At 42.4% G+C, this 21,756-nt stretch overlaps 1 protein-coding gene across 3 annotated transcripts in view; it reads left to right on the top strand.

The window, feature by feature from the left end:
- The window catches only part of LOC123992603 (chloride channel protein 2-like), a 151,504-nt gene that overhangs the window by 123,157 nt on the left and 6,591 nt on the right, over positions 1-21,756 (top strand). For 2 of the 3 annotated variants that reach the window (XM_046293877.1, XM_046293879.1), the window contains 5 exons: positions 271-341; positions 613-696; positions 8,147-8,185; positions 12,962-13,066; positions 19,183-19,269. In XM_046293877.1, the coding sequence (XP_046149833.1) occupies positions 271-341; positions 613-696; positions 8,147-8,185; positions 12,962-13,066; positions 19,183-19,269 (386 nt within the window). The remainder of the gene's footprint in view (positions 1-270; positions 342-612; positions 697-8,146; positions 8,186-12,961; positions 13,067-19,182; positions 19,270-21,756) is intronic. The other variant, XM_046293878.1, reaches the window with a different exon arrangement.

Raw genomic sequence — 21,756 nt, 5'->3', positions numbered from 1 at the left:
TTTCTCTGAGCTGTAGTAAGTAAAGGCCAAATTCAGTATTTGATCATATATTTTTATTTTTTCCTAAAGGGGTCCTAAAATTCAAAATCACATTGCTAGCTAAATGATCCATTGTATGACCACCCCCACCCCCTCCGTCCCCCGTAACCCCCAATGACCTTTAAAAATGATTAAACAACTAAGTACTTTTTGATTTACTTTGAGCTGCTTCAATGGTCTCTCTCTCTCTCTCTCTCTCTCTCTCTCTCTCCCTCTCCCTCTCTCTCTCAGGTCCACAGGACCACTCTAGCAGCACCTTAAAGAATCTCTTCTGTGTCAACCCTGAGACAGAAGGCCTGGAGGTGAGACACCTGTTTTAAAACACTCACACACACACTCCCCTTACCTTCTACAAACTCTTCATAATCTCTCCTCCAAGCTCAGAATCTCCCAACTCTCTCCTACACATAACCCATTCCTGTCCTGACTCTCCACTCTCTCTGAGTAACACCTCCACACCTCCACTTGGGTTGGGAGACTCAAGTGTCTCTTCCTGAGAGTGGTGGGGTGAGCGTTTTCCCAGCATTGCGGAGGCGTTGTGTTAATGTTGTTCTTGTCTTTGGCCGCTGGAAGAACAAGAATGTCAACATCAACATAGAGGGCACTGCGACTCCTGAGTTTAGGAGTCCACCCAAGCGTGTCCGGATATCCGTCGTGGTAAGAACGCCGGGAATGCCTGCGGAAACTGCCCAGCAACTGGACAGCCATCCAATCAACCAATCGCAATCTACTGCAGTGCTAATCCATGCCGATGGACTGTGATCTGTGCCATCGAGCCAAAAGTGTTGAACGTCCTCCTCCCTGTCTGTGAACCATTACTGACCTCTGACCCCTAGTCCTCTTCTTCTGATTGGCTGTTAGAATGCAAACTGAATACAAACATTGTCAGAATGCAAACTGATTGGTCAAGAGGTCAGTAGGGGTCATGGAAAACTTGACCGCCCCTATAGCTATGACACCCTAAACCCCAAAACACTACAAACCGGGTTTGTGGTCCAAACGTGGTCTTTCCTCAGTAAGGGTGGTGTGGTTAAGTTGTGGTTAACTTAAGGGATGTGGCGGTTCAACCAAAGCATGCTGCTACGCTGTCCATCATCAGCCATGTCATTAGAGGTGTCCAATCAGTGACCTTCTACTGGTTTGTGGGTGGGGCCTGTAGCGCTACAGTCCACCCCTCCACAGAACCAAACCCCTCCCACTTGTTCATCTGCTGTAGTTGTTCATACCATTTGTCATGAGGACACAAGTTATACTAGGGATAGATGGAGGGGGGGAGAGGTTTGGATTGGGATGGGTGCGGGGGGTGGTGGGGTGCGGGGAGGTGGGGGGGAGGTGGTATTTCATGACATGCGTGTGGCCCTGTGTTGTTTAGTTGGTAGAACATGGTGCTTCCACCGCCAGGGTTGAGGGTTTGATTCCCGGGACCACCCATACGTAAAATGTATGCACGCATGACTAAGTCGATTTGGATAAAAGCGTCTGCTAAATGGCATATATTATTAACAGAAATCAAAGATGTATCCTGTTGGTAAGACAAGCAGTTCTAGTCCTCCTGTTCAATGACCAAGCAACTACAAATAGAACCACCAAGGAAACCATAAACCAAAATACACTGTCCATTTACCAAAGCTGCTATGCTTTAACAGTGATGCATGTCCATCAATGAAACAACTGCCCAATTCTAAAATTAATGATGATTGCAACATTTAAAACATGATAAAATGTTGCATGTACCCCTCTGACAAAATATAACATGCTAATTATTGTTTTATTCATAAATAGTCAAGAGAACAGCAATCTGGAAATGTAATAGTGAAAGGTTTTAATGTCATTAAACATTGATAGCCTAAACCTAATGGTACAATATTGATGCCCTGAATATTTTGGTGATGTAGAGACATTAGTAATTATAAAGCTTTGATGAGCTAATTAGGCACAACTACACTCTATGTGTGTATGTATGTGTGTGTTTATGCTAGGGTGTTTGTTAGTGTTGATTATAGTTATTAGTATTCAGAGGGAGTGTGTGGTTACTCAGGATCCATTTGGCCACACAGGCCCTAAACATAAATATGAACAAACAAATGTATTAAAATATTTACCCAAGACTTCTGACGACACTACAGTACACCCCCGCATCTTAAAGAAATGAAGTAATTACTTCTCTTTCTCCCCCTGAGCTGTAGTTCACAGCCCCCTTCTCTCTCCAAATTACTCTCATTTCCCCTCTTTTTATCTACCTCTCTGCGTCACTATTTCTCTCTTTCTTACCCTCCCCTTTTCATCCTTTCCCTACCTGATCCTCCTTTTTTCCCACCTCCTCCTCCTTCCCCCTCTGGTCTACCTTCTTTCCTGCCTTCCCTCTCTCTGGATCCAGTGTGAAATATTGATGCAGGGTAAATTACTTGAGTATTCCATCCCAGAGAAATGATCCTGGCCTTTCAGAGCTCAGTGTTTTCTCATTCTTTCTATCTTTCCTCTTAACGAGAGTAGACCAGACAACACGTCACTGAGCGGTTTCATGCCTTAATAATGGACGTGTTTGTCCAGATTTATTCTCCGCCTTTAGAATCACACTGGGAATGGCATTGTCAGCGAGTGTGTGTGTATGTTTGTTATATTCTGGGCTGGCCCTGAATTGAAGCTTGTTGAGTAGTTTGATGTGTGGATTGCAGTGGACCAACACTGGGGTCAAGACACTAAGAGAAGGAGCAGAGGACTTCGATTAGATTAAGAGAGGCACACACAGATGCAGAAATATAAATCAATAGATAGATCAAGATGAAGGAAGAGAGATGTCACCTGTTAAATCCACTTCAATCAGTGTAGATGAAGTGGAGGAGACAATTGAGATTTTTAAGTCTTGAGACAATTGAGACATAGATTGTGTATGTGTGAAGTCAAAAGATTTAAGTGCCTTTGAACGGGATATGGTAGTCGGTGCCAGAGGCACCGGTTTGAATGTGTCAAGAACTGCAACGCTGCTGGGTTATTCACGCTCAACAGTTTCCTGTGTGTATCAAGAATGGTCTACCACCCAAAGGACATCCAGTGAACTTGACCCAATTGTGGGAAGCATTGGAGTCCACATGGACCAGCAACATGGGCCAGCATCCCCTGCTCTGTCTCTCTCCCAAAAACACTCACTTCCACCACATGCAGGTGGTAGCTGTTCTATATCAAACAACTACATCTCTGTATTATACTGATTCTTCCACACACACACACACACACACACACACACACACACACACACACACACACACACACACACACACACACACACACACACACACACACACACACACACACACACACACACACACACACACACACACACACACACACACACACACACACACACACACACACACACACACACACCTCTTTCACCTGTGCAGTGTCCTGATTTTGGAGAGGTGTACTGGTTTGACAGTAGCACTTTTATTTGAATGTACCATATGTATCTACTTAGAAAGTAATGGTAGTAACCAATGTGTTAAATTCTGCTAAATGTGTACCAAAAAAGTACCCATTGACCTCATGGGATTAAGTAGCAGGTAAAAACTGGTGGAAACAGGACTGTAAAATGCAGTGCTAGCAGACTGTCAGTCCATGTTGGTGTCAGTGGTGATGGTGTTGTCAACTCCAGACACATCTGGCTTCTGGTTCTGGTTCTATAATTCTACAGTAGGGAGGTCACCTTGACCAGCCCGGCCCCACAGCAACTGTTGCCAGGGTTACAGGTAGGTCAGCCACTGCAGGCGGGTGGATAAATGAGCTCAGGGCTCCCATCACCCCCTAGGGCCTGAGGCTGGGAGAGGGATCAGGTGTGGAGGTAGATGGAGAGAAATGAATAAACACACACACACACTTTTACACTAAAGTCACACATAAGCCCTATTCTCACGGGACTAGTATTACTATAGAACAGGGGTGTCAAACTCATTCCACGGGGGGCAGAGTGTCTGTTTTTTCCTTTCGTTTAAATCATCAATCGAGTACAAGGGTGAGACAAAAACTCACAAACACTCCCCCCCCGTGGAATGAGTTTGAAACACGTGCTATAGAACATTGGTTATGTAATTACTACCCCAGCATGTCCATTTTTCCACTAGAAATTTTAAGACGGGATAGGTATGGCCAAACTCCCCCTGTAATAATTTTCTTCCTCATTCAAAATTGACCGTTTTGACGGAAGCCTGGAGGCTCTTTTAGGCATGAAAATACTTTCAATGTCCAGGGATAGCCTCATATTGGCCTGATGGCTTTCAGTTATGATGTCCAGGGATAGCCTCATATTGGCCTGATGGCTTTCAGTTATGATGTCCAGCGATAGCCTAATATTGGAATGATGGCTTCAGTTATGATGTCCAGGGATAGCCTAATATTGGAATGATGGCTTCAGTTATGATGTCCAGGGATAGCCTAATATTGGAATGATGGCTTCAGTTATGATGTCCAGGGATAGCCTAATATTGGAATGATGGCTTCAGTTATGATGTCCAGGGATAGCCTAATATTGGAATGATGGCTTCAGTTATGATGTCCAGGGATAGCCTAATATTGGAATGATGGCTTCAGTTATGATGTCCAGGGATAGCCTAATATTGGAATGATGGCTTCAGTTATGATGTCCAGGGATAGCCTAATATTGGAATGATGGCTTTCAGTTATGATGTCCAGGGATAGCCTAATATTGGCCTGATGGCTTCAGTTATGATGTCCAGGGATAGCCTAATATTGGCCTGATGGCTTCAGTTATGATGTCCAGGGATAGCCTCATATTGGCCTGATGGCTTTCAGTTATGATGTCCAGGGATAGCCTAATATTGGCCTGATGGCCTTCAGTTATGATGTCCAGGGATAGCCTAATATTGGCCTGATGGCTTTCAGTTATGATGTCCAGGGATAGCCTAATATTGGCCTGATGGCCTTCAGTTATGATGTCCAGGGATAGCCTAATATTGGCCTGATGGCTTTCAGTTATGATGTCCAGGGATAGCCTAATATTGGCCTGATGGCCTTCAGTTATGATGTCCATGGGATGATGTCCAGGGATAATATTGGCCTGATGGCCTTCAGTTATGATGTCCAGGGATAGCCTAATATTGGCCTGATGGCCTTCAGTTATGATGTCCAGGGATAGCCTAATATTGGCCTGATGGTCTTCAGTTATGATGTCCAGGGATAGCCTAATATTGGCCTGATGGCCTTCAGTTATGATGTCCAGGTATAGCCTAATATTGGCCTGATGGCCTTCAGTTATGATGTCCAGGGATAGCCTAATATTGGCCTGATGGCCTTCAGTTATGATGTCCAGGGATAGCCTAATATTGGCCTGATGGCCTTCAGTTATGATGTCCAGGGATAGCCTAATATTAGCCTAATATTGTCCTTCAGTTCGGAGAAAGTCAAACTAATAATGCATATCAATAAGAACCATGAACTGTAACCTATGCAGACATTTAATTAACTGACATATTTGGCTAATCATCGGCACAATATTGTCCACGTCATCTTTTAAAAGAGAAGTATGGCTCTAGGAAAGTTGATATGTGACAAAACGGGTCATTCATCTGTATGCTACTTGCATAGCACTTTTTTTCAAGGATCAATTTGTTCCCATGTTCTAACCCAAACTGGGTGCAGCACCTGTTAAACTCTGTAATATCCCTCAAAACACAGGGATGACAAATCGCACGGGACTGGACCTAATATTTGTATTTATTTAACTAGGCAAGTCAGTTAAGAACAAATTCTTATTTACCATGACAGCCTACCCCAATTGTACATTACCCTATGGTACTCCCAATCACAGCCAGATGTGATGCAGCCTGGACTTGAACCAGGCTGTATGGCGATGCAGTGGCTTATACCACTGCGCCACCTAGGAGCTTAATAATTTTCCTGCCTAACAAAAATTACTGACGTGGCAGAAAATTACGGACGGGACGAAAATTATGGATGTGGTGATTTTGTTAATTTTATAACCTGAGCTCCCCCAGAAAAAGTTTCCTGTCCAAATTGGGCTCTACACACACCTTTTGACATTGACCCACACATCACTGTAGAACTCTCTCAGGTTTTCAGGCCCGCCCGGCACATATCCAAACTGTGGCCATCATCACTCCATGGTCAAATCCTTCAATGCCAATCATCCGATCTGTACTTCGAGACCTTGTGAAAAGCACTGTTTATGAATGATACCTTGTGAAAAGCACTGTTTATGAACGAGACCTTGTGAAAAGCACTGTTTATGAATGAGACCTTGTGAAAAGCACTGTTTATGAATGAGACCTTGTGAAAAGCACTGTTTATGAATGAGACCTTGTGAAAAGCACTGTTTATGAATGATACCTTGTGAAAAGCACTGTTTATGAATGAGACCTTGTGAAAAGCACTGTTTATGAATGAGACCTTGTGAAAAGCACTGTTTATGAATGAGACCTTGTGAAAAGCACTGTTTATGAATGATACCTTGTGAAAAGCACTGTTTATGAATGAGACCTTGTGAAAAGCACTGTTTATGAATGAGACCTTGTGAAAAGCACTGTCTATGAATGATACCTTGTGAAAAGCACTGTTTATGAATGAGACCTTGTGAAAAGCACTGTTTATGAATGAGACCTTGTGAAAAGCACTGTTTATGAATGAGACCTTGTGAAAAGCACTGTTTATGAATGATACCTTGTGAAAAGCACTGTTTATGAATGAGACCTTGTGAAAAGCACTGTTTATGAATGAGACCTTGTGAAAAGCACTGTTTATGAATGAGACCTTGTGAAAAGCACTGTTTATGAATGAGACCTTGTGAAAAGCACTGTTTATGAATGATACCTTGTGAAAAGCACTGTTTATGAATGAGACCTTGTGAAAAGCACGGTTTATGAATGAGACCTTGTGAAAAGCACTGTTTATGAATGAGACCTTGTGAAAAGCACTGTTTATGAATGAGACCTTGTGAAAAGCACTGTTTATGAATGAGACCTTGTGAAAAGCACTGTTTATGAATGAGACCTTGTGAAAAGCACTGTTTATGAATGAGACCTTGTGAAAAGCACTGTTTATGAATGAGACCTTGTGAAAAGCACTGTTTATGAATGAGACCTTGTGAAAAGCACTGTTTATGAATGAGACCTTGTGAAAAGCACTGTTTATGAATGAGACCTTGTGAAAAGCACTGTTTATGAATGAGACCTTGTGAAAAGCACTGTTTATGAATGAGACCTTGTGAAAAGCACTGTTTATGAATGAGACCTTGTGAAAAGCACTGTTTATGAATGAGACCTTGTGAAAAGCACTGTTTATGAATGAGACCTTGTGAAAAGCACTGTTTATGAATGAGACCTTGTGAAAAGCACTGTTTATGAATGAGACCTTGTGAAAAGCACTGTTTATGAATGAGACCTTGTGAAAAGCACTGTTTATGAATGAGACCTTGTGAAAAGCACTGTTTATGAATGAGACCTTGTGAAAAGCACTGTTTATGAACGAGACCTTGTGAAAAGCACTGTTTATGAATGAGACCTTGTGAAAAGCACTGTTTATGAATGAGACCTTGTGAAAAGCACTGTTTATGAATGAGACCTTGTGAAAAGCACGGTTTATGAATGAGACCTTGTGAAAAGCACGGTTTATAAATGAGACCTTGTGAAAAGCACTGTTTATGAATGAGACCTTGTGAAAAGCACTGTTTATGAATGAGACCTTGTGAAAAGCACGGTTTATGAACGAGACCTTGTGAAAAGCACGGTTTATGAATGCAAACCATTATTATCCCCATCTGTTTCAAGTCCATTTTCAACCCCCACCATGGTCATCTGTGTAGTTATTAATTTAGTCTCTCTTGTCACATCTCTCCATCTGCCTTTTCATTTTGTAACTGTGTCCAGTTTGACCGCTATGTGGCCACGACATGGACAAGTGTTTTCTTTGTGGTATGAGTGTACTGTGTGTCATTGGGTTTTTTGTATTTGAAGTTCTTTACTGTCATTTAGACGTTGTACTTGTCTGTAGCGTTTGTGTGCGGCCGTGCACACAAGTCGTTTTGCTGTGTGTTTGCGGTGTAAGTGTGTTGATCTGTTTCCTGTCCCTCTCCTCTCAGGATGACTTCGATGTGGATGATGACATGACCATCAGAGAGGTGAGACCCTACAACACTTTCTCTCCCTCTTTCTCCCTTTTCTCTCAGGATGTATATCAGTGCTGTCTATGTCTATGCTACGGTGTATTGACTGGTTATCAGGGGAATAGTAAGTCACTGTGTATGAAGAGCTTTATCAAAGCTGGAAACTCTATGGGCATCTATTATCACTGCACCAGAGACCACAGCCAGGCACTGTGTAGCCAAATAAAACAGGCCACAACCTAGCCTTAACCCTCTAAGGTCGATGTCCGCGCCCCAGTGGACATCTCATTAGCATAATACAAAAATACCCATAAAATATTGTCAGTTTAAGCTGGAGAGATCCGTTTTTTTTGCATTGGATGTGTGTCAATCCACTGCATTCGCCTATCTCGCCCTTCCACATCAGCGGTGAAAGACACAGAGCTAGAGCGGTGTTTGTCAGACCATGAGACATCCCGAAAATTGGTCTTCTCACATAATTGTCTATAGCGTCCGAACGATATGACCCCTCTATGGAAAGAGGAGACTCTTCGACCCCCACAAGCGTCTTGGGACTAGTCGGTAGTCGGTACAGCCGATCTGCCAACTTCTGTCTGTAGTGTCCAAACATTTTGGGCTACACACTAATACCCCTCTGTGGAAAGTTGAGACTTTCACGAACATGTACATGTTGTTTTGCTCTTGGATGCCCACAGGGCTCACACGACTTGTGTGAACGTCCCCCAGTACCAGTTGAAAAACCTTATGGAACTATATATGGAGACTCTTTAGTGCCAAAAATAAGGGGTTAAATACATATTAATAACAAAATTGTTTCCGGATCTTTCTTACATCTATATATATAGGACTGACACTTCAGAACAATTTATTGGGGAGGGACTCTGTGTGTGTATACGGCGAATATATATGGTGCCACGAAGCTCTGTCTAAAACACAAATATGTCTATATATATATATGTACATATATATACACTATATACACTATATATATATATACACACTAAAGGGAACACTTAAACAACACAATGTAACTCCAAGTCAATCACACTTCTGTGAAATCAAACTGTCCACTTAGGAAGCAACACTGATTGATTGACAATAAATTGAAATGGAATAGACAACAGGTGGAAATTATAGGCAATTAGCAAGACACCCCCAATAAAGGAGTGGTTCTGCAGGTGGTGACCACAGACCACTTCTCAGTTGCTATGCTTCCTGGCTGATGTTTTGGTCACTTTTGAATGCTGGCGGTGCTTTCACTCTAGTGGTAGCATGATACGGAATCTACAACCCACACAAGTGGCTCAGGTAGTGCAGCTCATCCAGGATGGCACATCAATGCGAGCTGTGGCAAGAAGGTTTGCTGTGTCTGTCAGCGTAGTGTCCAGTGCATGGAGGCGTTACCAGGAGACAGGCCAGTACATCAGGAGATGTGGAGGAGGCCGTAGGAGGGCAACAACCCAGCAGCAGGACCTCTACCTCCGCCTTTGTGCAAGGAGGAGCAGGAGGAGCACTGCCAGAGCCCTGCAAAATGACCTCCAGCAGGCCACAAATGTGCATGTGTCTGCTCAAACGGTCAGAAACAGACTCCATGAGGGTGCACAGCCCTCCATGTGCTCGCCAGAGGTAGCCTGACTGCCATTAGGTACCGAGATGAGATCCTCAGACCCCTTGTGAGACCATATGCTGGTGCGGTTGGCCCTGGCTTCCTCCTAATGCAAGACAATGCTAGACCTCATGTGGCTGGAGTGTGTCAGCAGTTCCTGCAAGAGGAAGGCATTGATGCTATGGACTGGCCCGCCAGTTCCCCAGATCTGAATCCAATTGAGCACATCTGGGACATCATGTCTCGCTCCATCCACCAACGCCACGTTGCACCACAGACGGTCCAGGAGTTGGCGGATGCTTTAGTCCAGGTCTGGGAGGAGATCCCTCAGGAGACCATCCGCCACCTCATCAGGAGCATGCCCAGGCATTGTAGGGAGGTCATACAGGCACGTGGCGGCCACACACACTGCTGAGCCTCATTTTGACTTGTTTTAAGGACATTACATCAAAGTTGGATCAGCCTGTAGTGTGGTTTCCAAATCCAGACCTCCATGGGTTGATAAATTTGATTTCCATTGGTAATTTTTGTGTGTTTTTGTTGTCAGCACATTCAACTATGTAAAGAAAAAAGTATTTAATAAGAATATTTCATTCATTCAGATCTAGGATGTGTTATTTGAGTGTTCCCTTCATTTTTTTGAGCAGTGTATATACCAAAAAAGTGTTAAACAAATCAAAATATATTTTAGATTCTTCAAAGTATCCACACTTTGCATTGATGACAGCTTTGCACATTCTTGGCATTCTCTCAACAAGCTTCATGAGGTGGTCACTTGGAATGCATTTCAATTAACAGGTGTGCCTTCTTAAAAGTTCATTTATGGAATTTCTTTCCTTCTTAATGCATTTCAGCCAATCAATTGTGTTGTGACAAGGTAAAGGGGGATACAGAAGATAGCCCTATTTGGTAAAGACCAAGTCCATATTATGGCAAGAACAGCTCAAATAAGCAAAGAGAAACGACAGTCCATCATTAATTTAAGACATGAAGGTCAGTCAATATGGAACATTTCAAGAACTTTTAAAGTTTCTTCAAGTGCAGTTGCAAAAACCATCAAGTGCTATGATGAAACTGCCTCTCATGAGGACGGACACAGGAATGGAAGACCCAGAGTTACCTCTGCTGCAGAGGATACGTTCATTAAGGTTATGTTGGGGAATAATCAGAATTGGTTGTTAACATAGGTAAGATGTTTTAGTGTTCATCATATGTTTGTAAGTTACTTCTCATCAGAATGTTATTTTTGTATAATACTGTGGCCGGGTTGTTTGGGCCGGAGAGAGGGGAGAGGTCAAGCGTGTATCTCTTGGCTCCACAATTTATGTGTGCCAGTCAGTGTGTCTCTGTGATCTTGTCAAGAGAGGATGGATTTGATATATGGCTGTTGATATGGAGGATTTGTTTATGGTTCTGAGTTTGAGAAAAGAGCATAGTTTAGGAGACACAGCTGAACGATGTATTATGTCTATGCTGTCTGACTATGTGTGTTCTTTGCTATTAAAGGATCTCAGCTGCAATGTGTAAGGGACTCAGAGAATTCATTGATAGACACTGAATTGATCTGAGAGTCACAGGGTTGTGATAGAGCTCATATAATTAAAAATGGACTTTGTGATAACTAACTCTGACTTGTGTGTGGTTTGCTCTCATGATTTGGTAAATAGAGGAAATTTCCACGACAGTTACCAGACTCAACATCAACTATTCACAGGAGACTGTGTTTATCAGACCTTCATGGTTGAATATTTGCAAAGAAACCACTACTAAAGGACACCAATTAGAAGAAGAGACTTGCTTGGGCCAAGAAATACGAGCAATGGACATTAGTGGAACTTTGTCCTTTGGTCTAGAGTCCAAATTGGAGATTTTTGGTTCCAATCGCTGTGACTTTGTGAGACCCGGTGTGGGTTAATGGATGATCTCCAAATGTGTATTTCCCACCATAAACCATGGAGGAGGAGATGTAATGTTGTGGGGGTTCTTTGCTGGTGACACTGTCTGTGATTTGTTTAGAATTCGTGGGACTATCATTTATTTTTTAACAGGACAGTGATCCAACACACCTCCAGCCTGTGTAAGGGCCATTTTACCAAGAAGAAGAGTGATGGAGTGCTGCATCAGATGACCTGGCCTCCACAATTCCCCGACCTCAACCAAATTGAGATGTTTGGGATGAGTCAGACCACAGAGTGAAGGAAAAGCAGCGAACAAGTGCTCAGCATATGTGGGAACTCCTTCAAGACTGTTGGAAAAGCATTCCGCATGAAGCTGGTTGAGAGAATGCCAAGAGTGTGCAAAGCTGTCATGAAGGAAAAGGGTGGCTATTAGAAGATATGATATTCCATTAAAAAAATTGGCCATTTCCAGCTACAATAGTCATTTACAACACTAACAATGTCTACACTGTATTTCTGATCAATTTGATGTTATTTTAATGGACAAAAATGTGCTTTCCTTTAAAAAACAAGGACATTTCTAAGTGACCCCAAACTTTTGAACAGTTGTGTATTTTGATTTGCTTAACACTTTTTTGCTTACTACAAAGTTCCATATGTGTTATTTCATTGTTTTGATGCCTTCACTATTATTCTACAATGTAGAAAATAGTACAAATAAAGAAAAAAACGTTTGACCGGTAGTGTGTGTACATATATATACATATTGTCTAATGAATGGGGTAGGATAGGGATTGAGATTAGTGTTGGGGTTTGCAAAGTGATTTGGTTGCTATTAGGATCTATTGGATTTTAGATTAAAGCTAAAATGCTTGGTGGTACGTCAATTTAAATAGTCTGAAATGTTTCCACTGATAAGGGCTTTAACTGTTTTATTCTCACCTTTGTTCTGAACATTATTCCATAATCTATAATCGTATTAATCTCACGTGCTACCCTTTCAACTGATACCATGCTTATGTTGCATATCACTCATATTTGCTAAGCTATTAGCATTTACATTTGATGAAGCCCATATTGTTAACAATCACTGGAGTTTAAGGCATTAAAAAGGAATGTTTTTATCTTTTGAAATATGAATGAATGCCTTATTGAATTAAAGATGAAAGCCATATCTGTTATTTTATCACCATGGATGTAAAGACCATTTAAGTATTCTATGTGTCTAATAGGGTTTGAGTACTTCCATAATGTTTCTCTCCACTCTCTTCTTCATTGGGTCTGCAGATTGCAGAGTGGGAGGAGAACCAGCTTGACGAGCATGTGAACTTTGACAACTGCAAGATCGACCCTGCCCCCTTCCAACTGGTGGAGCGCACCTCACTACATAAGGTCTGTCTGTCTGTCTGTTAATTATGCTGCTCAGTACAACCCCCTTTTGACTGTGTCCTCCATAATGTCCTCCATTCATAATGGTTTATTATGGTTTATTTGGTTTCATGCATGTTAACATTAGAAGCCTACTCCCTAAGTTTGTTTTACTCATTGCGTGTCTGAAAACTGGCTTAGGAAAACCACCAAAAACCTTGAAATATCCATCGCTAATTTTAGCATTTTCTGTCAAGATAGTTGGTGTTGCAATCTACTGCAAATATAGCCTGCAGAGTTGTGTATTACTATCCAAGTCTGTACCCAAAAATTCTAGCTTCTACTTCTAAAAATTCACCTTTCCAGAAACAAGTCTCTCACTGTTGCCGCTTGCTATAGACCTCCCTCTGCCCCCAGCTGTGCCCTCGATACCATATGTGAATTGATTGCCCCTGTCGTGACGTTGTATTAGTTAATGTGACGACTGTTGTTCATCGAATTATTATAAGTTTCTAATTATGTGATTAACTGAATCAAGCTATTATTAACTCATTAACCTGGGGCACCATGGGAAAACTAGTTTTTATTGAGTTTCTATTTCCCAAATGAACTCAAAGAATATCAGAATATCGATTTTACAACAGCCGCTAATTAACCAGTTACCTCTACAATCTCGTTCTGAACGTCGTATAGCCCGTGAATCTGCACGGACCCGGGTCTCACCAATGAGTTCGTACCACACCAATCTTAGTTGAATATTTATTTACTAGAAAGCTAAAATGATTATAAAAGATACACATAGACAAAACACATTATAGGCTATTGATTAGCACTTAGTATAACGGGCCAACACACTATGGTGGGTGTGGAAAAATAAAGTACACAAGAGAAATATACATTTGGGTGAATTTGTCAGCTATGCTATTCTAACCCTAGCCTTGCCCCAAACTGCCGCTCTTATGGGTCAGTGTATAATGATGTAATTACGTGGGGAAGATCTCAGAGGATTCTCTGTGTGGACTGTTCAGGGGACCGTTCAGGCTGCTCGATGACACACTTCTCCGGCGCACCTTTCTGGTCGTCCTCACGATGTCAGTGTCCTTTTGGCTTAGGAGTCTGTTCCCTCACCCTTGCTCTGGAAGGGGTCTTCTGAGGACAGGCAGCTCTGTAGCTCAGAGCTCACAGCATAGGAATGAAACCATTTAGATACCACGACTCGCTGGGATTGGATGCTAGGGGGTCCGGCTTGAATTCATCCGCTTAGACACAGCTACTCATCCGTAGCTTGGGTAGAAAAATATTTATTTGTCTTCAAACTTGTGTTGCGTTCTGGGTTCGTTGACTTTTTAGACCTTGGCTGTAGCTTGGGTCACGTAGTCTCCTCTGTAAATTCTTTACTCACAGGTTTTATACCCTTGTGTCAGAAGTGGGCGTAACCGCCTTTAGGGCAATTCTCTGGGAGTACCTAGTTAAGAGGCATGGTCTAGATTTTACTCAAATCCAATTTTAGACAACTAACTTCACATTTCATCTTTACCAAAACATTCTCTTTGATTTGGACATTTTCCATACAACGTACAATGTATACACATCAAACAAACACTAGGTAAACTGTTGATGTTACAACATTTTCGCAATAATGTCATCTATTAACCTTTAATAACAAAACAAAAATGACATGCATTTTCATGTTCCATCTATCGTCACCATTGTGGCTGACGGAAACCATTGTTCCAAAGTCCCTTTATTTCATGTTTAATGTTCTGAGGCTGGTTCTCCATAGTAACAGGACAAAGGAATGTGTATGTGGCCTAAGATTTACCAGGGGCGTGAGGGGTCATAAAAACCCCACATCTTCAGACCCCTAGATTTCTCCTGCGAGCAGGCCTTTCTAATCGACCTGGCTGAGGTATCCCGGAATGACATTGACCTCATCCCGTCAGTATATGATGCCTGGCTATACTTTAAAAGTGCATTCCTCAACATCTTAAATAAGCATGCCCCGTTCAAAAAATGTAGAACTAGGAATAGATATAGTCCTTAGTTCACTCCAGACCTGTCTGCCCTTGACCAGCACAAAAACATCCTGTGGCGTTCTGCATTAGCATCGAATAGCCCTCGTGATATGCAACTTTTCAGGGAAGTTAGGAACAAATATACACAGGCAGTTAGGAAAGCTAAGGCTAGCTTTTTCAAACAGAAATTTGCATCCTGTACCACTAACTCAAAAAAGTTCTGGGACACTGTAAAGTCCATGGAGAATAAAAGCACCTCCTCCCAGCTGCCCACTGCTCTGAGGCTAGGAAACACTGTCACCACCTATAAATCCACTATAATTGAGAATTTCAATAAGCATTTCTCTACGGCTGGCCATGCTTTCTACCTGGCTACCCCCACCCCGGTCAACTGCCTGGCACCCTCCACAGCAACCCGCCAAAGCACCCACCATTTCTCATTTACCCAAATCAAGATAGCTGATGTTGTGAAAGAGCTGCAAAATCTGGACCCCAACAAATCAGCCGGGCTAGACAATCTGGACCCTCTCTTTCTAAAATGATCTGCTGAAATTGTTGCAACTCCTATTACTAGCCTGTTCAACCTCTCAACCTCTCTGAGATTCCCAAAGATTGGAAAGCTGCCACGGTCATCCCCCTCTTCAAAGGAGGTGACACTCTAGACCCAAACTGCTACAGACCTATATCTATCCTACCCTGTCTTTCTAATGTCTTCGAAAGCCAAGTTAACAAACAGATTATCGACCATTTCGAATCCCACCGTACCTTCTCCGCTATGCATTCTGGTTTTAGAGCTGGTCATGGGTGTACCTCAACCACGCTCAAGGTCCTAAACGACATCATAACCGCCATCGATAAGGGACATTTCTGTGCAGCCGTATTCATCTACCTGGCCAAGGCTTTCGACTCTACCAATCACCACATTCTTATTGGCAGACCCGACAGCCTTGGTTTCTCAAATGATTGCCTCGCCTGGTTTACCAACTACTTCTCTGATAGAGTTCAGTGTGTCAAATCAGAGGGCCTGTTGTCCGGACCTCTGGCAGTCTCTATGGGGGTGCCACAGTGTTTAATCCTCGGGCCGACTCTCTTCTCTGTATACATCAATGATGTTGCTCTTCCTGCTGGTGATTCTCTGGTACACCATAACACAGAAGACACCATTCTATATACTTCTGGCCCCTGTTTGGACACTGTGTTAACTAACCTCCAGGCGAGCTTCAATGCCATACAACTCTCCTTCCGTGGTCTCCAACTGCTCTTAAACGCAGGGAAAACTAAATGCATGCTATTCAACCGATCCCTGCCCGCACCTGCTCGCCTGTCCAGCATCACTACTCTGGACGCCTCTGACGTAGAATACGTGGGCAACTACAAATACCTAGGTGTCTGGATAGACTGTAAACTCTCCTTCCAGACTCACATTAAGCATCTCCAATCCAAAATTAAATCTATAATTGGCTTCCTATATCGTAAACAAAGCTGTTACGGTTTTCTTGCGGTGAAGGAGAGGAGGACCAAAATGCAGCGTGGTTATTTAGATTCATGTTAATGAATAAGAACGCAAACAGTACATTTACATTTACATTTAAGTCATTTAGCAGACGCTCTTATCTACAAAAACAATAAACGTAACACGAAAACCTAAACAGCCTAATCTGGTGCAAACTACTACAGAGACAGGAACAATCACCCACGAAACACTCAAAGAATATGGCTGCCTAAATATGGTTCCCAATCAGAGACAACGATAAACACCTGCCTCTGATTGAGAACCACGTCAGGCAACCATAGACTTTTCTAGACAACCCTACTATATCACAATCCCAATACCTACAAAAAAAAACAGACAAAACACACCACATATAAACCCATGTCACACCCTGGCCTAACCAAAATAATAAAGAAAACACAAAATACTAAGACCAGAGCGTGACAAAAGCATCCTTCACTCATGCTGCCAAACATACCCTCGTAAAACTAACCATCCTACCCGATCCTCGACTTCGGTGATGTCATCAATAAAATAGCCTCCAACACTCTACTCAACAAACTGGATGCAGTCTATCACAGTGCCAGCTGTTTTGTCACCAAAGCCCCATACACTACCCACCATTGCGACCTATACACTCTCATTGGTTGGCCCTCGCTTCATACGCATCGCCAAACCCACTGGCTACAGGTTATCTACAAGTTTTTGCTATGTAAAGCCCCCCTTATCTCAGCTCATTGGTCACCATAGCAGCACCCACTCGTAGCACGCGCTCCAGCAGATATATCTCACTGGTCACCCCCAAAGCCAACTCCTCCTTTGGTCGTCTTTCCTTCCAGTTCTATGCTGCCAATGACTGGAACAAACTGCAAAAATCTCTGGAGCTGGAGACTCATATCTCCCTCACAAACTGTCAGAGCAGCTCACAGATCACTGCACCTGTACATAGCCCATCTATCTACTCATCCCATCCCCATACAGTACTTATTTATTTATATTTTTCCTTTGCACCCCAGTATCTCTACTTGCACATTCATCTTCTGCACATCTACCATTCCAGTGTTTAATTGCTATATTGTAATTACTTTGCCACCATGGCCTCTTTATTGCCTTAACTCCCTTATCTTAACTCATTTGCACTCACTGTATATAGAGTTTTTGTTTTATTTTGTTCTACTGTATTATTGACTATGTTTTGTTTATTCCATGTGTAACTCTGTGTTGTTGTATGTGTCAAATTACTATGCTTTATCTTGGCCAGGTCGCAGTTGCAAATGAGAACTTGTTCTCAACTAGCCTACCCGGTTAAATAAAGGTGAAATAAATCAAATTTTAAAAAATTAAATGCCCCATCTTTTCCTCTCTTCTCCCATCCTCAACTCCCTGCTCTGTGTGCCTGCTGTTAAAACATTTAAGAGTGTGATTCTGTACCAATCCATCAAGCTCTCCTCTCTCTCAACCTTCCTCACCGCACACTGCCAACACCCAATACCACATACAGTCTCCCTCCACATATTAGTGTGTGCATCTAGAGCTGGGACGATAAACCAAAACCGACCATCTCGATCACTTATTGCAGGCATTTTGCTGATGTCGTTCATTACGATAAGTAGCCTATACTAGACAAATGTGAAGTTTGAAATGAAATAAGTTTGCTAATATGGGTGATTGTCAATGGGATAATTAATGGTAGTACAACCATCAAACTAGTCATTGGTATAAAGTACTTAAGTTGTTTTTTGGGGGTATCTGTACTTTACTTTACTAATTTATATTTTTGACAACTTTTACTTTTACTCCAGTACATTCAACTGTGGTGAACGATCTTATAAACTCTTCTTTCTATTTAGTATTTTTGCATCAATTCAGATTTTGTCCTGTGTGTGTGTGTGTGTGTGTGTGTGTGTGTGTGTGTGTGTGTGTGTGTGTGTGTGTGTGTGTGTGCGTGCGTGCGTGCGTGCGTGCGTGCGTGCGTGCGTGCGTGCGTGTCTGGGCGTGTATTCCATGCTACTGTATGTTTGTGTTGTTTGTTTGCGTGCGTGTCTATTGCATTAAATATTTAAATGGGATGTGATTTTCCATGCTACTGTATGTTTGTGTTGTTTGTTTCCTGGTACATTGTAATGGAAAACTCCTATTGCATTAAATATTTAAATGAAAATAAGGTAGTTCTATTCCCTGTGATTTGGGTTTAGGCTCAAGCTGCGGTATGTGTGGTTCACTTGACGTTCTAGCAGTTTATAGTATCAGTAGAATATTGTACCTTTCACAACAATCTAGCTCAGTGGTGCTCAAACACCTGATTACACTAATCAACGTGATTACTTGCTGATTACTTCATTAGTTGGATGAGGAAGGAGCCTGCACACCATGCAGCTCTCCAATGACCACTAAGGTGACTGTTCTAATGCACTAACTGCGTTAGTTTAATAGCTGCTTAAAGATTTTCACAGGAGGTTATGTCTCTAAAGGAATGTCAAAAGGGAATCTATGGTTGGTTGTGTTCTAGCAGTTTAAGGTGTTCGTTCCTAGTGTTCTAGATGTTGGTTCTAAATGTTGATTCTAACAGTTTTAGCTGTTGGTTCTGAGTGTTCTAAATATTGGTTCTAAGTGTGTTGTTCTTTTGTCCCCAGACCCACACCATCTTCTCTCTGCTTGGGTTGGACCATGCCTATGTCACCAGCATCGGACGACTCATTGGAGTGGTGTCCCTCAAAGAGGTGAGTGACACGGATCACCTGGAGTTGACCACATCAACATGACACTGTCCCATCATTATCATCACTTACAGCATCATGACAGCCACCATCATCATAACAATGTCCATCATCATCATCATCATCATCATCATCTTCCTCACTGTCACAATCATCTGCATAACGTAACATTATGACTATAACTACTGTTCCCTGAAGGAGGGGGGGTGTCGCACTCTTGAAACTTTGGTTGAAGGAACTAAAATCAGGCCTGACAAGGACAATGAAATCCGCGCCTCGCTGGTGATAAGTGTGAGGCTCGGATTCATTCCTTCAATTTAATACGGCTCTTCACCGAGCCCAGGAACGCGTGGTGTGGGGCCAAATAGGTGTTGTACCTTGTTTCCCTCCTTCAGGGAACAGTAGTTATGGTGATAACCAATGTTCCTTCAAATTTTGGGGGTCACTGAGCAAATTTGAGATCTTGTGAACGGAAACTTGAACAGTGTGAGAATATTGTGCATCTTCCGGCGCACATTTACAGTGAACACTGAGGCTGTACCCTTACAGTTTTAGACAGTAGCCAATAAGATACTGTGGCTATTTGAGCATAGTGTAGGCCTACCAACAAAACCAATGGAGCAGATCACATAGCATTATCCTATGGAAATAGCTTTTGATTTCTATGATATCGCCTACAGTAGCCTATATGTGGTGTTCAATGCAGAACTACACTGCATGAGATTTTTAAAAACGTTTTTACATTATGAAGGGCTTGACATTAATTCATGATTTTTTAGTTGGCCTGTAACACCATGGGCCAAATAGGTGACTGTACATTTCATTGTATTGTGTTGTATGATGCAAAAAAACACTTTACAAAAAACAATGAATTATTATTACCATACATATAATTATTATTACCTTACTTTAACCCCTCTGCCTATTGGCTTATTTGCATATTCAAGCCTGTCTCTAAATATAACACTGCCCCTTTAATTAAGACGTAAGCTTTTTACCTGACTGTTTATTTAAAGACAGCTTTAAATGTGCTCTTGTGGGAAGCAGTAATTCCCCATTGCTGACTTATAAAACTCGTCTAATAACTCGCTAACTAGCAAAGAATGTCAACAAATGAGCACACGCGCGGCTCTGATATGAACAAAAACGCGCATTCACTAGCGGGGGATTGAAAATCTGCTAGTGGGCTACCGCTGCCCAAATAATTCTACTCCGTTGCGTTCGGTCTCTGCCCACAACAAAATCACAGACTCAATCTTGCAGAGTTAGATTTGTTTGGTTTGTTGCGTTGAAAAGGGGCTGATATAATGTTGATTTGTTCACAGAAGAAAATATCCATATAGTGCAAACTCAGGGAAATTCAATCTCTTGAGTCTCTGTGCGACATGGCATTTATGCTACGCAGCAGTCCTTGGAGGAAGTGCGCAACCGCTCACACCCGCAGTTTTGAGGGTACCTTGGTCATAACGTTACATAAGCTTTCAGTCAGTTAATTTCGGAACAACATACTGTGGAGAAATGGAATCCGACCCCAACGGATTTCATTGGCCTTGTTAGCCGTGATTTTAGTTACTTCAACGGAGGTCATGAGAGTGCAACTCCCCTCATGGTACACTACAAAATTATGTGGACACCCGGCTCTTCAACATCTCATTCCAAAATCACGAGCATTAATATGGAGTTGGTCCCCCCAATCCAGCCTCCTCTCAATTATGTAATTGTTTTAAATGTAACCTTTATTTAACTAGGCAATGACAGCTTACTGGGGAACAGTGGGTTAACTATCTTGTTCAGGGGCCAAACAACATATTTTTTACCTTGTCAGCTCAGGGATTCAATCCAGCAAACTTTCGGTTACTGGTCCAACGCTCTAAACACTAGACTACCTGCTGCCCTACTCTTTTGGGAAGGCTTTCCACTAGATGTTGGAACATTGCTGCGTGCACTTTCTTCCATTCAGCTGCGAGCATTAGTGAGGTTGGGCACTGATATTGGGCAATTCTGTATGGATCTCGCCTTGTGCACGGAGGCATTGTCATGCTGAAACAGGAAAGGGCCTTCCCCAAACTGTTGCCACAAAGTTGGAAGCACAGAATTGTCTTGAATGTCATTATATGCTGTAGCATTAACATTCCCCTTCACTGGATCTAAGGTGGCCTCGCCCAAACCATGAAAAACACTCCCAGACCATTATTCCTCTTCCACCAAACTTTACAGAAAGGCACTATGCATTGGGGCAGGTAGCGTTCTCCTGGCATCCACCAAACCCAGATTTGTCCGTCAGGACTGCCAGATGGTGAAGCATGATTCATCACTCCAGAGAATGCGTTTCCACTCCTCCAGAGTCTAATGGCGGCGAGCTTTACACCACTCAAGCCGACGCTTGGCATTGCGCATGGCCATGGAAACCCATTTCATGAATCCCCGACCAACAGTTCTTGTGCTGACATTGCTTCCAGATTAAGTTTGGAACTCAGTAGTGTGTTGCAA

This window comes from Oncorhynchus gorbuscha, linkage group LG13, assembly GCF_021184085.1.
Source record: "Oncorhynchus gorbuscha isolate QuinsamMale2020 ecotype Even-year linkage group LG13, OgorEven_v1.0, whole genome shotgun sequence".
NCBI classification, from domain to species: Eukaryota; Metazoa; Chordata; class Actinopteri; order Salmoniformes; family Salmonidae; genus Oncorhynchus; species Oncorhynchus gorbuscha.
The sequence above is the reverse complement of the archived record's forward strand: the minus strand, read 5'-3'. Positions and strand labels throughout refer to the sequence as shown.